Here is a 26308-nt window from a genome sequence, read left to right on the forward strand (position 1 = left end):
GAGACAATATCACGTGATTTATGTTTATTAACTAGAAATTTTAAAAAATATATATAAAAGTAACAGCATAGTGGATCATACTGTTCCAATATTCGGGACAAACCTTTTGCGATAGTATTGAAAAAAAATAAAAATCCATGATTATGTGGTTGAAAATAATTGAATATTTTCGAATAAATAGTTAATCTTCAAATTTTACATGGTCTACATTTCGTTTAAAGACAATCATGAGGTAATATCAATAATTGAAGTAGATGAACCATGTTATTTAGAAATTCAAGTTAAAATTTTTATATTAGATAAAAAGAATAAGATGAATAATATATAAATGAAAGTATTCATAAATATATAATTTTAAAATTTTAAATTGAAAATAATATTTTATTATTTTATATGAACTTATTTATCATTTATTTATGTCAAATCTCATCGATGTCAAATCACATTGATGTCTCTTCTTAAAATATCTTATAAAGTATTATTATATAAAAATATCTTTTCTTAGAAATCCTTAAAAAATTAATAATTAATAGACTATTAATTATGGAATATCAAAATATGTAAGATATATGTTATTATTGCACAAGTTAATATTTTTAATTATACATTATTCATTTGTTAATTACATAGGTTAATTGCCATATAGATATTTTTAAATTTGTGCTATATAGTCATAATAAAATATTTTACGAATAAAAATATTAACATCTAAATTTTATATAAAAATACATATTAAATATTTATTAGATTAAAAATAATATGCATTAAATAATTTAAATGTTGTTTTTTGTAATTTTCAGTCGTGATTAGAGAAAAATAATTCACATATTTTAACTATACAAATTCATTTAATGAATAAATAAGTTTTAGTTTAACTGTATAAATTATAATGCATAAAATAAAAAATGTGTATACGCAATAGTTTCATCCAATTTATAAGTAAATATAGTGAAAAGTAAATATCTTGTGCAATAAATATATATGATATTGTTTAACATGTGATTCAATTGGATTTCCTAGTTTATGGTTTAACTTGTAGAAAATCTTTAATAAGTCATGAGCATTCCTTATCACTTGACGTATCAACGAATTAAAAAAAATTAAATATATTTTAGTCACTAAATTTTTATGTAAAGTTAGAATTTATTTTTGTACGAGTTTTCATGAATTGACATATTTTTTCAAACTTCTGCCAAACTTTTTAATGTGCCAATATTTATACGTTTAAGTTGTCTATTTTTTAAAGTTTTGAAAATGAAAAGTTACCGTTAAGTTAAAGGAAATATATTTATTTATTTTTTAAAGTTAAAAAATATATTAAAATTATAGATTGAGATTACTCTTGCTAAGATTCGAGGTGTGAATCTGTATATATGGGGGCAAGATCCAAATTATGATTTGAATACTTTTGATGACGGATGTATTTATAGAATTTTTAGAACCAATAAATTATGTTATAAAAGCAAAAAATATCCAAAAAAAAAAAACAGTAAAAAGTAAAAAGAAATTAGTAGGAGTTATTTTGCAGAGGTTATAACTTCCCAAATTAATATTATTTAGGATTATTCTAGTGAGTTGTCTGAAAATTGTTAATAGTGGAGTTTTAATTTTTTTTTTCAGAAATTTATATCTAATACAAATTATAATATATTTTTTACTTTTACTGTTTTTTCTTTCCCTTATTTTTCTCTCTTGTTCCCTTCTAAATTTTACGCTTAACCATTTCTTCGAAATAAGAAAAATTTAAGTGTGAGTTCTATCTCGAGCACAACTTCATTATCGGTTCAATAAATATAATAACTTACAATTTATATATTAAATTAGCAAGATAATAATAATAATATAATATTTTACCGAGTTATCCGTATATTTTATTGATATATGATATTAAAAGATATTATAATATAATCAAACTTCCGAGTATATTTATAAGATTTATGAGTTCTATAACTTATGTTATAAAGAAGAAAATATCAAATAATATTAACAAATATAACAACTTATCGATTATATGTTAAATTAACAAGATAATAACAACAATGCAATATATTGTTTATAATGTAATCAAACTATCAAGATTTAGTCATATATTCAGTTAATATATGATAATTACATCAACAAAAATCTCTTATAATATTACTTAATCATTTTAAGTTAATAATGTTGAATGAAACTTATCTAATCTACTTAATATATTTATTAGATCTCATATATATATATATATATATATATATATATATATATATATATATATATATATATATTTCAATTTCAAAGTCTAACGACTATAAACATAAGAATAATGAAATAGAAAATAAAGTTATATTAAAAATTTATTAATATTATTATAAGCAATTTTTTAGTAAAACTTTAAAAAGTGTATAAGATGCAGACAAATTAGAAAACATAACAGTATGACAACTGATATATAACTAATGTCTATACTCTAATTTTTCTACCATGATTAAAACATTTAAAATCTATTCTATTTTTTTTACCATGACTAAAACATTTAGAATAACACGTTTTTCATTCAGACTACATATACACCAATTAATACTAATTATGATTATCTACTACTCAAGCTAACAACAAAGTATATGACATCACTAATAATACTCAACCTCCAAGATATGCCACTCTAATTATATAAGATTTAAAACACAACATATCTAAAGTAAAAATAATTTATTAGATGTAATAAATGATTTACCCTTACTTAAAGGTAATTTGCTTTTTGCAAGAAAAATAAATCAATATTCATAAACTTCCAAATAGGCTGTTAGAACTTCCAGACTTTGGTTTTAATAAAAGATGTTAAATAGTATTATAATATAAAACAAATTTAACGACATTTGTGATTGTACGAAACTAAATAGAAAAAACAATAATATCACTTTAATAACTTCCCAATATTCATTACAAATCAAATTAAAATATATAAAAAGACAAAAAAACTTCCTGAATATTAGCAGCATTGTGCTGTCATGGAAAGTAGATGCTTAACAAGCCATAACAATATTGATATCGTATTTATTTATATACTTGTACATATTTTTGTATTGATATAACTACTCATCATCATCATATATATATATATATATTGTGCAGTAGCTGCTAATAAGCACCCACGGATAACACAAAAATCTGCAGAATAGCAGAGTTATTTATCCTCGTACTCAGTGAGATACCAGAATCTGGTTTCAGACTTTTGGATTTGAGGGTACCATTTTCAATATTTTTCAACAAGGAAAGGCAATTATTCTTTTTGTATTTGTCTGCTTTCTTTCGTTTTTTTGCATTCTCTTTGGTTGAATGAACAATGATCTGACAACTCCTCGTTTTGTTTCTGCTTCTGGTACACAGGTTTGATATTTCTCATGTTAACAGTAGTTTATATGCCATGCAACGTTGCTGGTATTCAAACGAAGATAATCTTTTTTTTTTTCAAGTCTGGCCTTTCAGGATATCATTTTCTTCCTCGGCGAAAGTTCTGTATTATCGATTATTTCAAAAACTTCTTAAGTATGGCCTTTACAAAATTCATTTTAAAAATTATTTTCTAAGAACATGTTAGAAGAAGTTCTATTTTATGCTCCTTTTACTGAAAAATAAGTTGTCTTCATAAATCTGAAAAATTGTTAACTATAATTATTTTGTTATCAATTTATTTGTTTTAGTTTAATTATAAAAGCTGATTTTTTTATTAATGAAATTACTTATTTTAACACAAACTTTTAACAAACCAGCTTAAAAAAACTTATTTTCGATTGTAATAATAGCTAATTAATTATATTATATATAATTGGAAAAAAATGATCATACATATGTATCAAATATTAGAATAATCTAATTTCACTATCCTAAACACGTCTCAATTAAATTATTGTTATTATTTTGAGAGTGCTATTTATTAATGTTATGAGATGAAAGAACATCAATCACTAAACAAAGCTTAATAATCTAAGTTTTATCCGGTGAATGGTCGTTTCCTTGTTTTTCCTTTGTTTTCTTTCTTCCTGTGGTGGTTGGTCACGAAATGAAGTTTTTTTAACTGCCTGAACCATTCAACTGTTCTAAGAAAATCAGCAACTTCAACGAGGAATGTAGTTTTGCGGAATTTTCATGTGTATTTATGAACACAAGACGTTATTTTCTTAAAAAAATGACGTGTTATGAAATACAGTGGGATAGGCCCATTGCAAGTTTTCATGGGATGGACGTGGACGTCTCATCAACCTTCGCTTTGGCGCACTTTCGGAAAACACGCATTGCAATTTTTCTATTTGCTTTTTGATGCTCTAAGTTTCAGTGTTTACAGTTTCGTAATTGTTGTAAAATATCCTACTGGGTCCCGGAGTTTAATTGTGAAGGTTTAAAAGGACAACCGCACAAGAACTTGGTCGACAAAATCTTTTCACTGAGCTTTTTACCTGAGTTTGTTGTTCTTGACTTGGAGGTGTAATAGGACCCTTTGGGGTGGCTAAACTTTCTGAGTTGTTGATCATTTTGTATCACAACTTTGTTCCACAGGTGGAGAGTAAAGCAGTCACTGATGTCTGATATGATGAGGCAGGGGAATGCTTTGCATGATGAAGAGCTTAAACATGATGAGAGAACGGCACCAGAGAGCACCACAAACGGGGAAAAGAAAGAAAAGAGACAACAAAAGCAAAAGGATGAAAGGGTTCCATATCACAGGCTGTTCTTATTTGCAGACTCCACTGACATCATTTTGATGGTTGTTGGCACCATTGGAGCCATTGGAAATGGCCTTGGGATGCCTCTCATGGCTTTTATTTTCGGGGAACTCATTGATAGCTTTGGCAATAACCAGTTTGGCCCCAACGTTGTCAAACAAGTTTCCAAGGTGAAATCTTTGAACCAACTCAACTTAGTGTGTACAACAATTCTTACTACTAAAATGAACTTGGTATAGATAAATTACCTTGGGTTTATTAATAATATCTCATGATTTGGTCACTTGTCAAAATTGCAGGTCTGCCTGAAATTTGTGTACTTAGGAATAGGCACTGGTATAGCTGCTTTCCTCCGTAAGTATATTATGTAATTAAGATCATTGCAGTTTTTGTTACATCAATAACTTATAATCTGTTTACATGAAAAAAAAAAAAGACACTGAGCTGAAAAAACAATATTCGTTTTTCAGAGGTGACTTGCTGGATGATCACAGGGGAAAGACAGGCTGCAAGGATAAGGGGCTTGTATTTGAAAGCTATACTAAGACAGGATATTGCTTTCTTTGACAAGGAAACTAACACTGGAGAGGTGATAGGGAGGATGTCAGGTGACACTGTTCTCATACAAGATGCTATGGGTGAGAAGGTACTAGTCTGAAGTCCTTATTTAAAAGCCACTTCAAATTTTGTTGATTTCATAGTGCTCTTTTTTATGGTGGTCGTTTACTGAAGTCCTTATTGCTTAAATAGGTTGGGAGATTTCTGCAGCTAGTAGCAACCTTTTTAGGGGGATTTGTGATTGCATTTATCAAAGGATGGCTTCTAACTGTTGTCATGTCATCCGTCGTTCCACTTGTTGCTGCTGCTGCCGCTTCTATGGCCCTTATCATAGGAATGATGGCAAGCCGAGGCCAAAACGCGTATGCGAAAGCCTCACAAGTAGTTGAAGAAACAATAGGTTCAATAAGAACTGTATGTTGCTGATTCTGAAGTTTTTCTACGAAATTCTGTAACTTCTCATTATGCTTATCTCTGGCAGTGCTATTTTATTCATTATTTTATTTAACTGTGTATACTTTCAGGTTGCATCCTTTACAGGGGAAAAGCAAGCAGTGTCTACTTACAAGAAATTTCTTGCTGACGCTTATAAATCAGGAGTTCATGAAGGTTTAGTAAGTGGAGTGGGTTTCGGCATGGTTTTGTTCGTTATGTTCTGCGGTTATGGTTTGTCTGTATGGTTTGGCGCAAAGATGATAATGGAAAGAGGATATGGTGCGGGTGCGGTGGTCAATGTGTTTGTTGCTGTGTTAAATGCTTCCATGTAAGTAGATTCACCTTTATATATTATATTTTCATGCATACCTCAACTCATTTGCATAAAATTTCACACTGGTATATATGTCCTAGGTCTCTGGGTCAGGCATCTCCTTCTATGAACGCTTTTGCTGAAGGTCAAGCGGCAGCTTATAAAATGTTTCAGACAATTGAGAGAAAGCCAGTGATAGATGCTTATGACCCAAATGGAAAAAACCTAGAGGATATTCATGGTGAAATCCATTTGAGGAATGTTTATTTCAGCTATCCAGCCAGACCTGAGGAGTTGATATTCAATGGATTCTCTCTTCATATAGCTAGTGGCACTACGGCAGCTTTAGTAGGACAAAGTGGAAGTGGGAAATCTACAGTTATCAGTTTAATTGAAAGATTCTACGATCCACAGGCTGGTGAAGTTCTTATCGATGGCACTAATGTGAAAGAATTTGAGCTCAGGTGGATCAGAGGAAAAATTGGCCTTGTCAGTCAGGAGCCAGTGTTATTTGCATCTAGCATTAAGGATAATATTGCGTATGGAAAAGATGGAGCAACAGTTGAAGAGATAAGAGGTGCAGCTGAACTTGCAAATGCTGCTAAATTCATTGACAAACTGCCACAGGTTTTAGATTCTAGCCATTTCTACTATTTCAAAGTTATTTTATGATCTGTGATCCTGCAAATTGATATGTTACATTTACCTTTTTTACCTTTTTGGTTCAGGGATTGGACACAATGGTTGGTGAGAATGGAACTCAATTATCCGGTGGACAGAAGCAGCGCATTGCCATTGCCAGAGCAATCCTAAAAGATCCAAGAATTTTACTTTTAGATGAAGCAACAAGTGCACTTGACGCAGAGTCAGAAAGAATAGTGCAAGAAGCTCTAGACAGGATTATGGTCAACAGAACTACTGTCATTGTCGCACATCGCCTGAGCACGGTGAGAAATGCTGATATGATTGCAGTAATTCATAGAGGGAAAATGATTGAAAAAGGTACGAAACATGTCTAGCCAAGACTTGGTTTCTTTCATTGAAAAATTGTTTCTGCCTTTCTGAATCTCTCTTTAGTTTTAAATATCTTATTATTGATATTATCACCATATATATATGAAACAAAGTAATAACTACTACAGGGATGATTATAGAAGAAATATAAGGAATCCTTTAGTATCAAGACCGATCCTAGAACATGACCAAGCTGCAGATAGAAATTGGGTTTTAAATTATCACACTTTTGTTTTTCTGTATTTCTCGCTATAATTTGTGTTTATTAATCAGGGAGACACGAAGAATTAACCAAGGATCCTGAGGGAGCATACTCTCAACTGATACGTTTACAAGAAGGAAACCAGGCATCAGAAGAAACAAGAGACAGCCAAAACAAAAGGGAAATTTCCTCAGAATCCTTTAAAAAGTTGAGTCAAAGGCTGTCATTTCGAAGATCAGGATCATCTGTGGGGAACAGTAGCCGCCACTCTTTTTCAGTTTCATTTGGTTTTCCTACAGCAATTAGCATCCCTGATCCTGACCTTGAAAACTCACAGCCTCGAGAAAAATCGCCAGAAATTTCACTCTGGCGCCTTGCTTCCCTCAATAAGTTAGAGATTCCAGTGCTTCTGATTGGATGTGTAGCTGCAATAGCAAATGGTGTTATATATCCAATATTTGGCGTATTGCTCTCCAGAATTATCAAAACATTTTTTAAACCTTTTCCTGAGATGAAAAGTGATTCCAAGTTTTGGGCACTCATGTTTGTGATCCTTGGAATTGCTTCTTTAATAGCAATTCCAGCCAGAAGTTACTTTTTCTCTGTGGCGGGCAGTAAGTTAATCCGACGAATCAGGCTCATTTGTTTTGAGAAGGTGATAAACATGGAAGTTGGGTGGTTTGATGAGCCTGAGAACTCTAGTGGTGCAATTGGTGCAAGGCTCTCAGCAGATGCTGCATCAGTGCGAGCCCTTGTTGGTGATGCTCTAGGATTATTGGTTCAAAATATAGCGACAGCATTGACAGGTTTGATTATTGCTTTCATTGCGAGCTGGCAATTGGCGTTTATTGTTCTTGTTTTGGTTCCCCTTTTTGGAATGAATGGCTATATCCAAATGAAATTCATGAAGGGATCCAGCACAGATGCAAAGGTGAAGTAATTCTCCATGTTTTATACAATGCCACCTAAATAACTACTTTATTTAGATTTTGTAACTGAGTCTAAGTATTGTATTGTAAATTTATGCAGATGATGTATGAGGAAGCAAGCCAAGTTGCTAATGATGCAGTTGGAAGCATACGAACAGTAGCTTCTTTCTGTGCAGAGGAGAAAGTTATGGAACTATACAGGAAAAAATGTGAAGTTCCCATGAAAGCAGGGATTAGACAAGGCTTGATAAGTGGAACAAGTTATGGTCTTTCATTTTTCTTGTTCTTCAGTGTCTATGCAACCAATTTCTATGCTGGAACCAGACTTGTGGAAGCTGGCAAGGCATCATTCACAGATGTTTTTCTGGTACTAACAACTTTTTCTCACTTGTCCAACATTAATTGAGGAGATGTTACATTTTCTTGAAATATTTTACAGGTTTTCTTTGCTTTAACTATGTCATCTGTTGGAATTTCCCAATCAAGCTCCCTTGCTCCTGATTCTAACAAAGCCAAGATAGCAACTGCTTCCATATTTAGAATAATTGACACGAAATCGAAGATAGACCCTAGTGATGAAGTCGGTAGCACACTGGATAGTGTAAAAGGAGAAATACAGATTCGTCATGTAAGCTTTAGGTATCCATCAAGGCCAGATATACAAATTTTTCGAGACTTAAACTTGACCATCCATTCGGGCAAGGTAAAGCTTAATGATACTATTTGTTTGTTGTTATATTAAACTCAATTTGGCTTCACTAAGAATCTGAAAATGCATGTTGCAACTAATGGTTTGATGTTCCAGACTTTGGCCATTGTTGGTGAAAGTGGGAGTGGAAAATCCACGGTGATTGCCTTGTTACAGAGATTTTATGATCCTGATTCTGGTCAAATTACAATTGATGGGGTAGAAATTCAGAATTTAAAACTCAAGTGGTTAAGGCAGCAGATGGGACTTGTAAGCCAAGAGCCAGTCTTGTTCAATGCCACCATCCGTGACAATGTCGCATATGGAAAGGAAGGCAATGCTAATGAAGCAGAAGTCATAACCGCTGCCAAATTGGCCAATGCACATGGCTTTGTTAGTGGTTTACAACAGGTAAAACCCAACACCATTACTATGTATTTGGTTAGCCTCATTGTGTCTTTTAGCTACTAAAGTTTCATTTCTAGTGTTGTCGTCTTCAGTGAACTGTTCACATAGCCAGACGTGATTAGCGTTTAAGATGTGTGTTGTGTTTTTCCGATTACAAGGGTTATGATACAGTAGTGGGAGAAAGGGGAATCCAACTGTCTGGTGGGCAGAAGCAAAGGGTGGCCATTGCACGTGCTATAATTAAAAGTCCAAAGATTCTGCTACTTGATGAGGCCACAAGTGCACTGGACGCTGAGTCAGAGAGAGTTGTTCAAGATGCCTTAGATAAAGTGATGGTGAGCAGGACCACTGTGGTTGTGGCTCATCGTTTATCTACAATAAAAAATGCAGATGTGATTGCAGTGGTTAAAAATGGCGTTATAGTGGAAAAAGGAAGGCATGAAACACTACTTAATATCAAGGACGGGTTTTATGCTTCCTTGGTCCAACTTCATACAAGTTCTACTACACCATGATATTGTTTGCCATAATGTTTTTCTTCTTTCACTTTTCCAAAAAAGTTCTCCTTCTTTCCACATTAGTCTTGTGTAGTTCAATAAAAGTGGTAGACACAAATATCTGATTGCTTCTCTTTCCATAGAAGAAAGCCATTCATTTTCTTTGTTAGTGCAAATGAACAAGAATGAATAGACAGCCAATAAGTTAAAAACGTACAAATTGTACGTAAACACAGCTTGTTGGAGATATGGCAACTTTTACTAGTAGAACATAATACATGATAAACAAGTGAATTTGTCATTTTGGTAACTGCCTATCAAATTTTGCCTGTTTACAGTGGTGAAGTAGTCTTGTCTCAATATTTCTCAGTTGAAAAATCTATTGATTTTTCCAACCACACCTATTAATCTCTGCAGTGTTAAAACTTACAAATAATACAACCATTGAGAGAAAGATATTTCAATTAATAATTTATCTATTATTGTCAAGATAGCCTAGAAAGCGTCAATTAAAATAATTGAATTAAATTTCACTCGTATTAAAATAACTGAATTCAATATCACTTGTATTAGAAACATCATATTTCCCCCATTTTTCCTTTTTTGTTATTAAAATTACAAAACATTTTTGTTTGAAGTGTAAAATAATCAGAAGAAAGAAATGAATGCAGCTGATAAATAATTCCAAGGTGATTACGATAACCTTCTAGGCTTTAGGTGCCACTCTAGACGTGGTGGTTTCCACCGTACTAAAAATATGCATGAGGGCTATAAAAAGGAAAATAAAGGCCACATATAAAAAGTAATAGAAATCACGAAAATTCTTTGAATATATGTATCAAATTACAAGTCGTCATCACTTTCGTCACTGTATGAAACAAGGCCAGTTAGGGCAATTTCACGCGACTTATTAGCTTCGTCATTCAATGCCTGTATTGGTTCCAAAGACTTACTCTTATCATTCGGAGGAGTGTTTCCTGCTTTTGAAATTTCCTCAGTATTTTCTTCATCCAATCTTGCTTTTTTAGCTTGGGGTTTGACTTTAATAATCATGCCTAATGGACGAGAGGCTGGATTCTTCTTTACAGCAGATTTTTGTTCCTGCAAGAGAAAACAGGGTGGTGAAAAACATGAAAAATAGCAACAGCTGCAACACGCATGATTTTTTGTTAAAAACTGCATGCATTTTTGCAATAAAACTAATACATCAAACACCACTTCAAAGATTACTAATTGAAGGATTATCTGAAGGACAAATTGAAGCAAATCTAGCTCTTAGACGAGGTAAAACACGACTAGAGGCTACCAACGTGATTTCATAACAATTACATTATGGCTTCTAAAGATTTTGGATGGGCGAGCAAAAAACAGTAGAACTGACAATATTTGTTCTTGAGCTTTTAATCCGACTATAGTAGTGTGTCCCCCAACAACTTCTTGAGCAAATATAACCCACATTTTTTTTAAAACTTTACAATTAAGTCCCTCTATTAATATTATTAATTTTTTCTTCTTCAATCTATCAAGGTCATCCCCTCCCGAGTAGTCTAGCATTCAAAAATCTTATTCAGCATATGAGAGAGCTCAATATTGGTCTATTATTGTGCAAAAATGTTATTGTAGGCATCAGGAAATCAGTTGCATCATTAGTGCGTGGAAATGAAATAATATTAAATCATCAAACCCTCACAAAAAATGGTAGCAACAAATGAAAGTCACCAACCAACCTGGACGACAGGTAAAGGGTTTTTTTCCTTAATTTCATGCACAATGTTGGACTGTGCTGCCACTGCTGCCTGAAATCAACATACAAGAGCAATATGGTTGGAAAAATCATTGACCAAATAATAGGCACATGAGTACACTTAAGCAAGGGCAAGTCTAATATAAAGAGAAAATCAAATAAAAAGTACTAGGAACTTGCATTTTCAATTTAAATAAATATAAAAGCAACTTTCTCATACAGTAACTGTAATGACTTAACCTGAAAGCTTCGGATTTGTTGGGCTTCCTCGTCTGCCACTTGTCGTTCATATTCCCGTCTTGTCTGAAAGGCGGATGAAAATTGATATTACAAAGAAGAACAACCACTAGAATAAACTTTGCTACAACTTGTTCGTGCATCTCTTTTGTTCTTCATGATGTTAAATGTCGTCATATCGTTTCCAAACTATATAAAATAGTTATCTTGCCTGGAGTCTTACAACCATTTAGGCAAAGAACACACGTATCTAAAATAGTATGGTTTACACTTCCAGGACCCATGAGAGGACAAATTCATGAAACAAAACGCTGCAAAGAGAGACCCAGAACTCACTGCTTCATAATTATCAAGAAACTCAGTTTCGTCTTCGTCTAAAGCTTTAGGTGGTCCTGTGATAATTAGACAGGTAAAATTCAACCCAGGATACCAACAAAACTCTGAACATAACATAACTCAAACAAACTATGATTGTCTCAAAAGGACCAACACCAAATAAACATGGAAGAATTAACAGGTTCCCTCTCACAAACTACCTTGGCAGTTCGCATTACAACACAATATCAAATCAATTACCGTAAAAAATAAAAAGCAAAAAGTTCCTTGGTACTCCTAAGTCCAAAGGTGAAGGCCAAATAACATGGTTGAATACTCACTGTGCTTGAATCTTTCATTGAATTCTGCATCCTTTTTATCCTTGTTCTCCTTCAGAATCTGCACTTCAAAGCTTCGTGAGTGAGTAATTCCCTCACAATCAATTTTACGCATTTTCTCAGAAAACCCTAACTCAATTCCTTCCTGAGAATTACAATGCAAATTTTGCGTAACAAAAAATGAGAAAACAAACATCGTAGAGAGGTCTATCTCTCTGGGCAGTGCCGTCCTCAACTCGTTCACCCCTTGTTCTTTTCGCTTCATCCAACTGTTCCAACACAGTTTATTGAACAACAATACAATAAATCAATAATTGCTGATGAAAACCTCAATTATCATGCACAATTCGAGTATTCGGGATTGAAGAAGGAGTTTGAGACTTAGAGTGTTGGTTTACTTGCTCTTCAGAGACAAATTTCATAATCCTGATAGGAGGATCCCTGGTTTCTTCCATGGCTCCAAGATTTGCGAACTGCAACCAAACTTCAATTTCGAAGAGCAAAAGAAAGTAAGTAGCGGGGAATTTCTTTTTCCACCGCCATAAACTTCCTCCGCACCCCCCTCCACAGAAAATTTCGAAAGATCCCTTTATATTTCTTTTGATGGTATAAATCAACACTTTGAAAGATATTCCAAATTAAACAATTTAAAATACTAATTAATGGTGACTATATGCCCATTATTTATTTAGTTTCCACTCGAGGCATGGTTGTCAATAAAAACATATGGAAAAAATACATCATATAACTAATAAATAATGATGAAGTGAATACTCTTAATTTGTGCAATCACTTGAAGAGATGCACTTATATATCAGATTAAGTTTTAACAACGACTTTATTATAATTATATATTCAATTATTTGCTACTGAAAGAGCATATCAACATCAACAAAATAATTATATTTAGTCTATTCTTATGGTTCAATTTTAGTTTACTTTTTTCGTATTATTTTTTTTACTTAACGATTGTTTACCTCTGAGAAAAAATTATTTATGCAATTTTTTTTAGTCATATATAAAGGAATTAAGTTACTTTATTTAGTGAAAAATATTTTTTGACACACATAAATTTTTTATATTATTAAGTTTTATTTACTTTTTACTTTTTTTAAATACAAAAATTTATTCTTTTATAATTATTTCACTCTTATATTATATGTTCAATGAATATAAAAATGTGTTACTTTATTATTATTCTAATCCGAAATATACTTGTTTGAGTTCTTATGATTTTAACTTTGATATTGTTAAAGACATTGTACGTAAAACTCCATTCTTAAAATACAAAGCTATTGTTTTAGAAAATAAAACCCCATAATTAGTCTCTAAGTAACATCTCTTTCAGAATTCCAAAATTCTTTATTTAAGAACTCATTCATTTTCATAGTTTTCTTTATCAGAAGTCGGTGTTGCGTTCACTACGAATAATCCTTCGTCTAATCAATTTTATCATTTGAGTAAGTAAAATTTTTTCCCTTTTGATTCCTAAATTGTTCTTGTATTACATGTAAACTTTTGTGGGTTGCATGTGTTCTTGGAGTCTTTGATGCAACTCTTTGTTAATTTGTGGTTCATTGGGTTTAGTCTGATCATTTTTATATTGCCTTTAGGGTGAGTTCAAACATTAGTAAGTTCAAAGGTGATTTTTAGGTCTAAAATTGTCTAGAGCGGTTTAAAAGGTGACGGAAGCTAAACTTTTAGCCGTTGCATGTGATTTTCATTTTAATTGATTGACTATGCATTTATATTGTGATTTATAGCCCAAGAGGTAGTTTTTGCTTCAAATGTGTTGGTTGAAATGTATATAAAATTGGTTGAATATGAAAGTTGTCAAATTAGGTATATACACCCTTTAAATATGGAACTGTGAAATTGTTTTATTTGGATGAATTAGTTTTTAAACTTGATATTTGGGTGTTATTAAACTCTATGAAGCATGAATTGAACTTTTAGGTTGGCTTGGTATTGTCAAATTGCATAAGTTGAGCTTTTGCATTGTGTAGACTCACTAGGTGAGCAAACATCTCGTTGAGCGAGGGCAAAAACTAATTTTGGCAGAGACGTTTTCTTGTTGGACTAGATGGATTTTCCAACTCTAAGTCATATTAGGAAAATTATGATTTTTGTTTTGTTAGCCGTTAGATTTAGTTGAAGTTTATGCAGAAGGTCTTGAACATATGATTTTTTGTTTTGCCATTGAAATATTTGATTAAAGTCTATAGTTAGAGTAGTTTTTTTATGTTAGGTTTATGTAGTTTAGGTTGTTGACAACTTCACCTCTATTGCTTATTTGGTACATACTTTTTTCTAAAATTACCCAATTGGGTTGATTCTTTTTGCATTGCATTTCTGATTCAACCATCTTTAATTAGAATGTAAAAAAAAAAGTTTTTCACATGCTACAATCTTATTTCTAAAATCCCAAATAGTTTGTACTTATATTGTTAAGTTGTCATCTTGCATCTTTAAATATTTGTGAGAGATATGCACATTAATGTGGGATTCATTTAAAACATATGAAACATTTGGGTGGTGTGGAGTGTGTAGAGTGTGTGTGTGTGTGTGCATTTTATTTGAAATGTGTGATGTAAAATGTCAATGATAGAAGTTGTGAATGGTGAATGGTTAAGGAACAACGATTTTGTATGTCTTGGTGTGATGAGTTAAGTGTATGGAATAAGTATGATGAAGTAAAGTATTTGTTCTTATAATTTAAGGAATTTCATGAAGAAGATTGTATTGTTGTGTTTTCTTTAGTATATGCATTGATGTATGAATTTAAGTAAGGATATATCGTGATGCTTTAATAATCATTCATGTTCAAATAAAATAAAATGAACTACGTGGTGAAGAGTAGCAAGATGTCTCAATCTGAAGGCAGAATAATGGCCTAAGATATGAAAGGGATTAACCTTGTGACTTGTAGGGTGAAATCCATTGACAATGACTTTTGCAAATTAATAGAGATAATCACAAGTATATGTCTTCAATAATCCGATGTTTATGTATGTATCCAAATAATCAAGTTTAGTAGAGTCATTAATTATATGTTATTTTTCTCTATGACTATTCAAAGCATGTTGCATGACGATGAAAATATGCCTACTTATTTTATGATTGTTTATTTATAAATTAGTTTATACTTTGTTGTTTTTTCTTATGATATTTTTATTCCTTTAGAATGATTATCTTTATTAGTATGAGTAAATAAAGAAACAAAATCTGCTGACATATCTCAATAGAAACATGATGTTCTTATAGTTTTCTTGTAAGTTATCGTTCCTTGTTTCTAAAATTTTTAAAATTATTATAAGTTTCCTTGTTGTTGTGACATAATTTTCTCGAAATTATATATTTTTTATCTTTCTTTATTCTAACTTTAAATAATTGTAATAATAATTATCTAATCAGTAAATTATCTACTTTATATATTATTATAAAATGTGTTATTTTTATTAGTTTTATATTATTAAAATTGGATGCTATCTTATCTATTTTCATTTTTTATATTTTGTGTTAAATACAATTCAACACCTATTTAGATGAAAATGTGTTTCTTTAAAACTTGATCAAAGTATCTTTAGTATTCCTTTTTGATGGTTTAAATTTGGAGTTCATATAAAATTTATTATCGGTATTAATTGAATAAAATGGCTCACTCACTCTTGATCTCGATTTTATTACTGTCAATGAATTTTATTATCTAATTAATAAAAGAATATATTTTTAACATTGTATTTTTTTCAAAAGATTATTTTCAATCTATTACATTTTGAAATTGATGAATTAATTTTTTATCTTTTAAACACATGCAAAACTAATAATTTTTAATGCTTAAATTTGACTATAGCAATTTTGTATTATTAAAGATCTGAAAAAGGAGAGTTAAATTCTCATTCTTCTTAATTCTAATTCTTAGATTTAAAATATAGATTAAAACCAAGTTTGTCCAAACTGATAAATACTAAAATCACATCTTCACTCTGTCTAATGATTATTTTCATTTTAATAAAAATATTAAACGGAGTGTTCTTTGCTTATTGAAATAACTTTTTTATTTAAACTTGAGAATTTCAAATTTAATTTAATTACATATCTCCCAAAATCTTTAACTATTTATTTCAGTCAAGTATGTTGTTAAGGAAATGAAATATTATATATTATTTGTTTTAGTTTGTTATGAGCTTTTATTTAGGGTTTAATTAAATTAACAGTGCTTTGTTAGGCTAAGATATATTCATAAAGTCATAAATTTTTTATCTAGATAAAGATATATTATATAATTCTAGAGTTTATTTATTTTTTTCTAATCTTTTAAATTATTATTTTCACTATTCTATCACTCAAGTTAGTTATTGATAATAAAAATGAAATTATAATAAATAAATCACTCACTTACCTAATGAACAATGCTATTTATATTTTTTTGATGGACCTTGCTTGTTGAATTAGGATTTGCAGAATTAACCACTCTTAGGGTTTCCTAACGTGCTTATATATTCTTAATCACTCTATAATTTATCTTTTTACTTAAGTAAATTCATATTACAACAACAACATACGAATCTTAATCTCTTATTCCACACTAAAAAGTCTTCGACCTTTAGATAGTAAATCGAGTCAAAATGTTCTCACTCTGTGTTTATATACAAACAAATAAAATGATAACACAAACAAAGTTTTTAAATTATATTTTATCCAATTCTTTGTAAAAATATATTTTATAACTTGCATAATAGTGATTTTATTCAATTAATTAATTATCATATAAATAAAAACTCCTCAAAAATAATTTTCTAAATACAGTTATTCATCTTTTAAAATCTTATAATTAATTTTTCATTTTCAACTTGCGGTTTAAGGAGTATAATGGAAGTAAATATTTATTTTTATATATTAAATAAACATTGTTAATGAAATTAACAAGATATTTTTTTATCGATTTAATTATTTTATAACTGTTTCTTAGTGGATAATTAATAAAACTATATAAAAATGTTAATATTTGAACTTTTGGACAAAACCGACCGTGATGTTTTCACTATAAAAATGTATTCAATTTTGTGTAAAAAAATATTTTGAGAATGTTTTCATGTAATCAATAATTATTTTTAGGGTTAAATATATTTTAAGTCTCTTAACTATCATACAATTTTGGATTTAGTCCCTAATTGAAATTTTGATTGTTTTTAGTCCTCATAGTTTTGAAACTATTATAAATAGTCATAATTTTGGATGACGTTAACTTTTATTTGACGTGGCTAACGATCAACCCACGTCTAATGCCAAGTATGAGTTTATTCTCTGCCATGTTTTCTTTTCTTTTTATTCCAAATTTGTACAAAAGCCCATAATTTCTTCAATGTTTACACTTCAACCTCTAACTTCTTTTCAAAATTGCATAATAGCCCCTGTTCGACCAGCTAGGTGTAGGGTTGACTCATGTGAGTCTGTCCCGTGAAACCATGCCACATGCCAGTTCACCCTTTACCCAAAATTAGGGTTTTGAATTGAGCACCATGAAAGAAGTTGCGCCTACACCGTCATGGAAAGAACACGAGAGTGGGTTCACTAGTGCAGTCAGACGTTATGGCACCGGTTCTTTTAGCTTATAGACACCGGTTATTGACCCGAAGCATATCCAGACGAGATTAAAGATCTGTAGTTTTATGCCTCGGTTGCTGTGAACCGAGGCAAAACAATATAAGTATAGAACTCGGTTCCTTTGAACCGAGGCAGTATCCTCTTCCTGGTTTTCCATCAAGCCGCCGTCGTCTCGTCTTTCTCAAGCTGTCAAACACCAACACGCCGCCAAACACCACCGTCTTTCTCACAGACCACCCGCCGCCAAACACCACTATCTCCCTCTTCTCTTCCTCTTCCTCAACTAATAATGTTACCTTCACATCCACCACCACAACAACTACTCCTACCACCACCACCACTACTCCCACATCGGAAAATCAAAACCAAAGGGGGCCGCGATGCGATTCATCCAACACCAAGTTCTGCTACTGCAACAACTACAACCTCACTCAACCCCGCCACTTTTGCAAGACGTGTCGTCGCTACTGGACCAAAGGTGGCGCTCTCCGCAACGTTCCCATCGGCGGCGGCTGCCGGAAAAACAAAAATATCGACGTGGCGAACTCAACCGTTGCATCTGAGAGTGGATCTGGACCGGATTTGGAGCGGATCTGGAGTGAATCTGGAGCGGATCTGTAGTGGATCTGGAGCAGATCTGGACGAAGCTGGCGGTGAGGGTTGGACGAAGCTGGCGGTGGATCTGGACGAAGCAGATCTGGACGAAGCAGATCTGGACGAAGCAGATCTGGACGAAGTTGGCGGTGAGGGTTGGACGAAGTTGGCGGTGGATCTGGACGAAGCAGATCTGGAGCGGATCTGTAGTGGATCGACGACAGTAAGGCAACAACGGGGAGGCCGCGGCGGTGAGGGAGCAGTGGCGGGGAAGCGCGAGCAGGGGTTGGATGGCAGCGAGAGAGAATCGCATCGTCTTGCAGCAGTTCGCTTTTGCTCTGGTCGAAGAGAAAGAAGGGCTGGTGGAAGAGAAACTCTCAAAAACGAGGGTGGAAGACATAACTGTAAATGGCTTTGGTCCAGTTCGCTTTTACCTCGGTTTCATAGAAAACCGAAGCCGTATGTGAGCTACTACAGCGGTTCTACACAAACCCGATGCCTAAACATCTTTAAAAAAATTCAAAATAATTATATATGCCTCGGTTTCATTCAAAACCGAGGTCGTATCGTATTTTCGTACCAGCTCTAACTAACCGAGGTCGTATCAAAGACTTTTATGCCTCGGTTTCCTTGTAGACCGAAGTCGTATACCCTTTAGACACCAATTCTACAAAGGACCGAGGCGGTATCACGTATAGGCACCGGGTGTGCCAAAACCGAGGCATATTAGACGCGTTCTAAAGCTGTTTTTTTACTAGTGGTTGCTCTCTGATGGAGCCCGACTTGCTTCACTGCGGAGCATAATTGCTATGGAGGCGCTTAGTTGGCGCGAGTTGCTGCGCAAATCTCTCTTAGGTCTGGAGGTTGATGACTTGCGAGAATGAAGATAGTGCCTTCGTGATGGGTTTTTTGTGTCTCTGGCTTATTAGTTTGATTTTTGCAAGTTTTTGGAGGTTGACGCGTTGGCTTGCACGAGGTGGTCTGGTGAAGATGAAACCGCCATCTGGTGGCTCTAGTTTTCTCTCTCGACGATGACAACGCGATTTGAAGGAGATGACGGTGGTTGGCTTAGAGTTTTTGTGGCGGCATGGAGGCTAGGTGGTGGCGGCCTTGCGTTGGAGGTTCAACGACGATTTGGGTTTCACCTTCTGTGTTTCTGTACGTTGCGAGATGACTGCCAATGACTTAATCTCACTGCGATTTTCCTTCTGAATCCTAATTGCAGTGTTACTTCTGAACCCTAATTGCGGTGTTCCTTCTGAAGTGTAAACATTGAAGAAATTAGGGGCTTGTGTGCAAATTTGGAATAAAAAGAAAAGAAAACGTGACAGAGAATAAACTCATACCTGATATCAGACGTGGGCTGGCCGTTAGCCACGTCAAACAAAGTTAAAGCCATCCAAAGGGACTATTTATAATAGTTTCAAAACTATGAGGACTAAAAGCAATCAAAATTTCGAGTAGGGACTAAACCCAAAATCGTGTGAGAGACTAAAACCATATTTAACCCTTATTGAACTAAATAAATCTAACTAACCTTTATATATATTGAGAATGTTTACATGTAAAAAAAATATTTTGAGAATGTTTACATGTTTTTATCGAAATATAATATATATTCTTCATGTTTTTATGATGTTTACATTTTTAAAATATTAAGTTTTTTAATTTGATGAGTGATACCATTTTTAATCCCTTTCAGCACGTGCTTCATTGTGGTACAGGAGTAGTGACATACTTAAGGTGTGTTCCACCGTTGAAGGTGTGAGCAAGTCCTTGTGGTGGAGTTGTCGTAGGTAAGCGAATAGCAATGTGCCAACAAGGAAAGGAACACGTAAGATGAAAAACCGAGGTTTCACTGCGTACTAAGCGTTGCTGTTTTTTTTTTTTTTTTTTCGCGTGTGAAAAATCTCAAACGCCAACCGTCCCAACCCAAATCCAATTACGAACAAGGGGACATGACTTTATAACACAATGAACAGCGTTTTTCTTAATCCCCACTCGCGGGACTCGGAATTAGCAAGAAGAGTGCCCAAAAGTCAACAATTTCGATTCTTGCCCCTTTCGTCATTAATTCTTCTCTCATTCCCCCAACATTTACCGTCTCTCTCTCAGGTACGCAAATCCCACTTTCTTTAGTCCTATCACACCAAATCTTGATCTCCATTCAAACCCTAACTCATTTCTTGAATTTGGGATCTGGTTGTTCCTCTGCAGAGGGGATCTACGACCAGCTGATGATGGATGGTTACTGGGTACCCTTTGGTTGAGTATCTGAGCAGGTTAGGTAGAATTTAGTTGGGGAATTATTATTGTCCTGTGAGTGGAATAAGAATCTTGATTAGGGTCTGTGTGTTTTCTTGGTTGTATTGATTTTTTTCAATTCAATTCTGGCTTTAGCACAGTATATTTTTTGAAGTCTGCTTCTTGATATTGTACCTGTGTCTGTTTCTTGTTAGTGGCCTCCTTGATTTTCAATGGCTAACCCAACACAACCTAATGTTGGGTTCACCCCTGAGAGAGAGAGTGCAACCCCTGAGAAGAATCCCATTCCGCCCCCTCGTAATTTTGTACCGTCACCACCTGGTTTTCCTCCACCAAAACTGCCCTCACAGCAAGATCAAGCTTCTTCCCGTTCAGTTAAAACCCCTAACGTTGTATCACCAGCCAATGGGGTTACCACTGGCAGTTCTGTTCCTCACTTGAGCACCCCTCCTGGGCCGCCGGTTTTTACGTCGCCTGTCCGTCCAGCTGCGGTTCCTTTTCGAACATCGCCTGCATCGCCTCAGCCTCTTGCATTTTCTTCAGTTTCTTCTTTGCCAACGTCAACGTCATCATCGCCACTGCAATTTTCAAATGGATCGTTTGAGTTGCAGCATCAAGTTTCCGATAGTATAGACGACAATGTTCCCGTTGGAGAGTCATCATTTGTTCTTTTTTCAGCTCGTAAGGTATATATGTATATTCTGGTTTATTTTAATTCATAGTCAAGGTATAAAATTTTACAAGGCATTACCATTCATTATTCTCAATTTTTTTAGTAGATATTAACTTTTCTGTTCTATTTGCTAAGTAGGTACTGAAACAGAAGAAACAAGCTAATGTGCCCAGTTTGGGTTTTGGGGCATTGGTCTCTCCTGGGAGGGAGGTTTCAATGGGCCCCCAGGTAATACAGCGTGATCCTCATCGTTGCCAAAGCTGTGGTGCTTATGCAAATATATATTGCAACATATTACTTGGATCAGGCCAGTGGCAGTGTGTTATATGTAGGAAATTGAATGGAAGTGATGGGGAGTACATTGCACATAGCAAGGAAGATCTACGCAGATTTCTGGAATTATCTTCAACCATGTTTGATTATGCTCAAAATGAGAACAAGAGACCCGGTTTTGTTCCAGTTTCTGATTCTAGAATGTCTGCACCAATTGTTCTTGTTATAGATGAATGTTTAGATGAACCTCATCTACACCATCTACAGAGTTCTTTGCATGCTTTTGTTGACTCCCTCCCGCCAACAACGAGATTAGGAATTGTACTATATGGTCGGACTGTTTCAGTGTATGACCTTTCAGAAGAGTCAATGGCATCTGCTGATGTGCTGCCTGGGGAGAAATCACCAAGTCAGGAATCTTTGAAAGCTTTAATTTATGGTACTGGCATATACTTGTCACCAATGCATGCTTCACTGGCTGTAGCACATTCTATTTTTTCATCATTGAGGGCATACAAGTTAAATATACCAGAAGCTTCTCGTGACCGATGCTTAGGAACTGCAGTTGAGGTTGCTCTTGCTATTATTCAGGGCCCATCTGCCGATCTGTCCAGGGGGGTGGTCAAAAGGTCAGGGGGAAATAGTAGAATTATTGTCTGTGCTGGTGGACCGAACACTTATGGGCCTGGATCTGTCCCTCATTCTTTTAGTCATCCTAATTATCCTTACAGGGAAAAGACTGCAATTAAGTGGATGGAAAATCTTGGTCGTGAGGCTCATCGGCACAATACTATAATTGATGTTTTATGTGCTGGAACATGCCCTGTAAGAGTGCCGATCTTACATCCTCTTGCAAAAGCATCAGGTGGAGTTTTTGTTCTCCATGATGATTTTGGGGAAGCTTTTGGTGTTAATTTGCAAAGGGCATCTGCCAGATCAGCGGGCTCTCATGGTTTGTTAGAGTTGCGTACATCAGATAATATTGTCATTACTCAAGTCATCGGCCCAGGGGAAGAGTCACATGTCGATACCCATGAAACATTTAAAAATGATACTGCCCTTTATATTCAAATGCTAAGTGTTGAGGAAACCCAAAGTTTCTCTCTCTCCATGGAAACTGAAGGAGATATTAAAAGTGATTTTGTCTTTTTCCAATTTGCAATTCAATATTCAAATGTGTATCAAGCTGATGTGTCGAGAGTCATTACTGTGAGGTTGCCAACCGTAGATAGTATTTCGGCATATCTTGAGAGTGTTCAGGACGAAGTGGCCTCTGTCCTCATTGCAAAAAGAACCCTGTTACGAGCCATAAACCATTCTGATGCAATTGATATGCGAACAACAATAGATGAAAGAATCAAGGATATTGCTCTAAAATTTGGTTCCCAATTACCCAAGTCAAAACTTCACAGCTTCCCGAAGGAGCTTGCTCTCTTACCAGAGCTCCTTTTCCATCTCAGGAGAGGACCACTCTTGGGAAGCATTATTGGCCATGAAGATGAGAGGTCTGTGCTGAGGAATTTGTTTCTGAATGCATCCTTTGATCTATCACTCAGAATGGTAGCTCCCCGTTGTTTAATGCACAGGGAGGGGGGAACTTTTGAGGAGCTACCAGCATATGATCTTGCTATGCAGTCTGATGCGGCTGTTGTACTTGACCATGGCACTGATGTCTTCATTTGGTTGGTATGCCTCCTATTTCCCTTTTCTAGGCTGATATATTTTTAGTTGAAGATGTGAAGCATTTACTTGTAGACTCTATCCTTTGTGTGTGTGTTGGGGGTGGGTAGGTTGTTATGGCACTTACCTCAGCCATTAAGTTACTCATGCTGTTTTCAAATTTGATTCATGTTAATGATGTGCAATGGCGAGTGATGCAATTGCACCAAGCCACATAGATTATCTGTCCATTGTTTTTCTTAGTTTATTTTTTATTATCTTCCTTTCCTGTCTTGTTTTTCTCCATTTTCCTCTGCTATAGGGCCACTGTTGCCAACAGCAGCTTGAGGCTGGTGGCGAGATGGCTAGCCAAGGGTGTGACAACTGGTAACCCAAACTTGGGAAAAGGAAACGTTCTTTTAATTTAAATCTCTTGACTAAGATGGTGCATAACTGTTTTAGACAATTATGGAATGGGTTACCAACATTGAAATTCCTTCCTCAATTTTTGTTAATTCTTCTGATTTTGATTTTTTTTTTATGATAAATGCTCGATGTTCCCATCACTAAAATTTCTTCCTTGCATGTTGTTAACTTGTCTGACTTTGAATTCTTTTATGATAAATGCATTTTTTTGTTTTAAGCATTTGGACTAAAGATTTACTGTTGGAATTGAGTGTTATGTTTTAAGTCACATTTAACTTTATCACACGAGAAATGCTAGCAAGACGCCCTCTGACACATTTTGAACACATTTTCTCTACTTTTTACTGAAATTTATTGAAAATTTCAAAATTTATGGTTCCACTTGTTTAGTGAGTCTCATTCTCATGATTCTATAGTTTCTAATAAATTTTAACTAATTGTAGATAGTGTTAGGAGTTTGTTGTTTACACTCCTCTTTATTATATAGTTGGTTGTTTATTTGGATCTTTTTGTGATCTGGATTATATTAAAAAATGTGCTGTGTTGGCAATTATTATGGGTATGCTGGTGTTGCTTGTTTATCCTCACGGTCTTTGTTCCCTCAAAATTAAGGATTTAGTTATTTGTACTGTAACAGAAGGGGGGAGAGTCCTCTTTAGCCATCGAGGGTAGTTTATAGCTGGGGTCTATAATTATTCATCTTTTGGATGCCTGAATGGGTTTGTTGTTGAAACATACCCTATATTTAAAGCCCATTTAAAGATGTTCGTTTTACTTTGGTCTAAATTACACATTTGGTCTTCTTTAGTTTTACCAAAATTTAGTTTTGGTCTTCCTAATTTCAACTGTAACAAAATGAGATACCCAAGTATCCAAAACATAATAGGAATTAACAGGAAATACTAGTGGAACCTTCTATTTCCTTTCCCAAGCCTAAAGCTGAATTGTCGTCAATGACTGATTGCATACCTCCCCCTCCACTCCTCTCTTTCTCTGTATAAAAGAATCCTATCTCCCCCTCCACTTTTCTCTTTCTCTGTATAAAAGAATCCTATCTCCCCAACCACATGTCCCACCTTTTCCCATTAGTTTCATGCTTCACCTGGTGAACCAGTAATATTTCCTTGTCCCTGGAATTTGATTTGAGGAACCCTTTTTTGTTGACTTCAGTAACATGGATGATTAGAGAAGACATTAAACAATGCCTCATCAGCAAAAGTGTCTCTAGGGCAAGTACAACTTCAATTGCATACTGAAGACCATGCGGGCAACACTGTTGTAGTTAAAACCGTGGATATTGAAACTGAAATTGATAAAATTAATCAACCCAAAATATATCGATCCTATAATCTGTGATTATGAGTATAATATTTCTACTAATGAATTATTTTGGATTATGAATATAATATTTGTACTAATGAATTATTTTGCAGTTCATATCTGACAATTTTGTTTGCCTTGTCTCCAGATTCTTTCCCTGTTTAGAATTTTTATTTTCTTGTACTGTTTGTATTATCGTAATATATATACTTTTTTCTAAATATTGTTGGATGGATCCTAGGGTGCCGAACTTGCAGCTGATGAAGGAAGAAGTGCTGCTGCTCTAGCCGCATGTAGGACATTGGCAGAAGAGCTGACTGAGTGCCGTTTTCCAGCTCCTCGCATCCTTGCATTTAAGGTTAATTTTCTTTATGCACACCACACCCAGTTTCATATTCTTCTTATAAGACAAACTATAACAATCAGTTTACATTTGAAACAGGAGGGTAGCTCCCAGGCTCGGTATTTTGTCTCTCGTCTCATCCCAGCGCACAAGGATCCTCCTTATGAGCAGGTAAACAGTACTAGCACTTTATTCTTAATTCTGAGACCAAATAAATTGTTGGAAAAATGATTTTGTTCAAAAACAGTCAACGACATTTCAATATTGCTCCAAATCTCAAATTGTATCTATTTATTTTTTGCAGGAGGCAAGATTCCCACAACTGAGGTCGTTGACATCAGAACAGCGTACAAAGCTGAAAGCCAGTTTTGTTCATTTCGATGATCCTAGTTTTTGTGAATGGATGCGAAGCTTGAAAGTGGTGCCACCTCAACCAAGCTGATGATGGAGATCTAAAGGGTCTTTGGCGCTGCATCTTTCAACTCGTTGGTTATTCTTTGTTAAGTTGGTGAAGCCAAGTTTGTTTGCACGATTTGGGGAACACAATGTGATCTTGCAGATGTCTCCCCAAGACTCTCGCTTCAGTGCCTCCTCCCATTCATTTTGTTCACTTCCAAGAAACCTCCAAAGAATTTTTTTTTTTTGGTTTGGGGCAGGGGTGAGGGATGACTGTGGTAGAGATTTTTTTTTCTCACAATTTACGGTTAAGATGTTACCATAGAGCAATAAAAGGATTTCTCGTTATTTATATTTATACCACCTGCCGATTG

General features: G+C 34.2%; 3 protein-coding genes across 7 annotated transcripts; 2 read left to right on the plus strand and 1 right to left on the minus strand.

Moving 5' to 3' along the window:
* Window positions 1-4381: 4381 nt before the first annotated feature.
* On the plus strand, window positions 4382-10054 carry LOC124840060 (ABC transporter B family member 11-like). Its single transcript, XM_047316043.2, has 12 exons — window positions 4382-4870; window positions 5000-5054; window positions 5171-5346; window positions 5451-5672; window positions 5783-6021; window positions 6108-6633; window positions 6735-7008; window positions 7294-8153; window positions 8252-8518; window positions 8591-8854; window positions 8957-9250; window positions 9406-10054. The coding sequence occupies exons 1-12, from the start codon at window positions 4556-4558 to the stop codon at window positions 9760-9762; spliced, it is 3849 nt and encodes a 1282-aa protein (XP_047171999.2). The 5' UTR covers window positions 4382-4555; the 3' UTR covers window positions 9763-10054.
* On the minus strand, window positions 9480-12960 carry LOC124840062 (NEFA-interacting nuclear protein). 2 transcript variants are annotated; one of them, XM_088114941.1, is made up of 8 exons: window positions 12777-12960; window positions 12573-12647; window positions 12382-12439; window positions 12062-12117; window positions 11729-11791; window positions 11472-11540; window positions 10698-10845; window positions 9480-9619 (listed from the first exon to the last, which is right to left on the minus strand). In XM_088114941.1, the coding sequence occupies exons 1-8, from the start codon at window positions 12831-12833 to the stop codon at window positions 9609-9611; spliced, it is 537 nt and encodes a 178-aa protein (XP_087971067.1). In that variant the 5' UTR covers window positions 12834-12960; the 3' UTR covers window positions 9480-9608. The 2 variants fall into 2 exon arrangements, with proteins under 2 accessions (XP_087971067.1, XP_047172002.1); XM_047316046.2 differs by lacking the exon at window positions 9480-9619 and having other exon boundaries at window positions 10541-10845.
* Window positions 12961-20509: 7549 nt separating this feature from the next.
* LOC124840063 (Sec23/Sec24 protein transport family protein) lies at window positions 20510-26297 on the plus strand. Of its 4 annotated transcripts, XM_047316048.2 has the most exons (7): window positions 20510-20694; window positions 20797-20861; window positions 21039-21530; window positions 21656-23476; window positions 25437-25553; window positions 25638-25709; window positions 25843-26297. In XM_047316048.2, the coding sequence occupies exons 3-7, from the start codon at window positions 21057-21059 to the stop codon at window positions 25978-25980; spliced, it is 2622 nt and encodes an 873-aa protein (XP_047172004.1). In that variant the 5' UTR covers window positions 20510-20694; window positions 20797-20861; window positions 21039-21056; the 3' UTR covers window positions 25981-26297. The 4 variants fall into 4 exon arrangements, with proteins under 4 accessions (XP_047172004.1, XP_047172003.1, XP_047172005.1 ...); XM_047316047.2 differs by having other exon boundaries at window positions 20797-21530; XM_088116353.1 differs by lacking the exon at window positions 20510-20694 and having other exon boundaries at window positions 20705-20861.
* The last annotated feature ends 11 nt before the right edge of the window (window positions 26298-26308 follow it).

The sequence above is a fragment of the Vigna umbellata genome, chromosome 5, assembly GCF_029865625.1.
Source record: "Vigna umbellata cultivar VRB3 chromosome 5, Vumbellata_1.0, whole genome shotgun sequence".
NCBI classification, from domain to species: Eukaryota; Viridiplantae; Streptophyta; class Magnoliopsida; order Fabales; family Fabaceae; genus Vigna; species Vigna umbellata.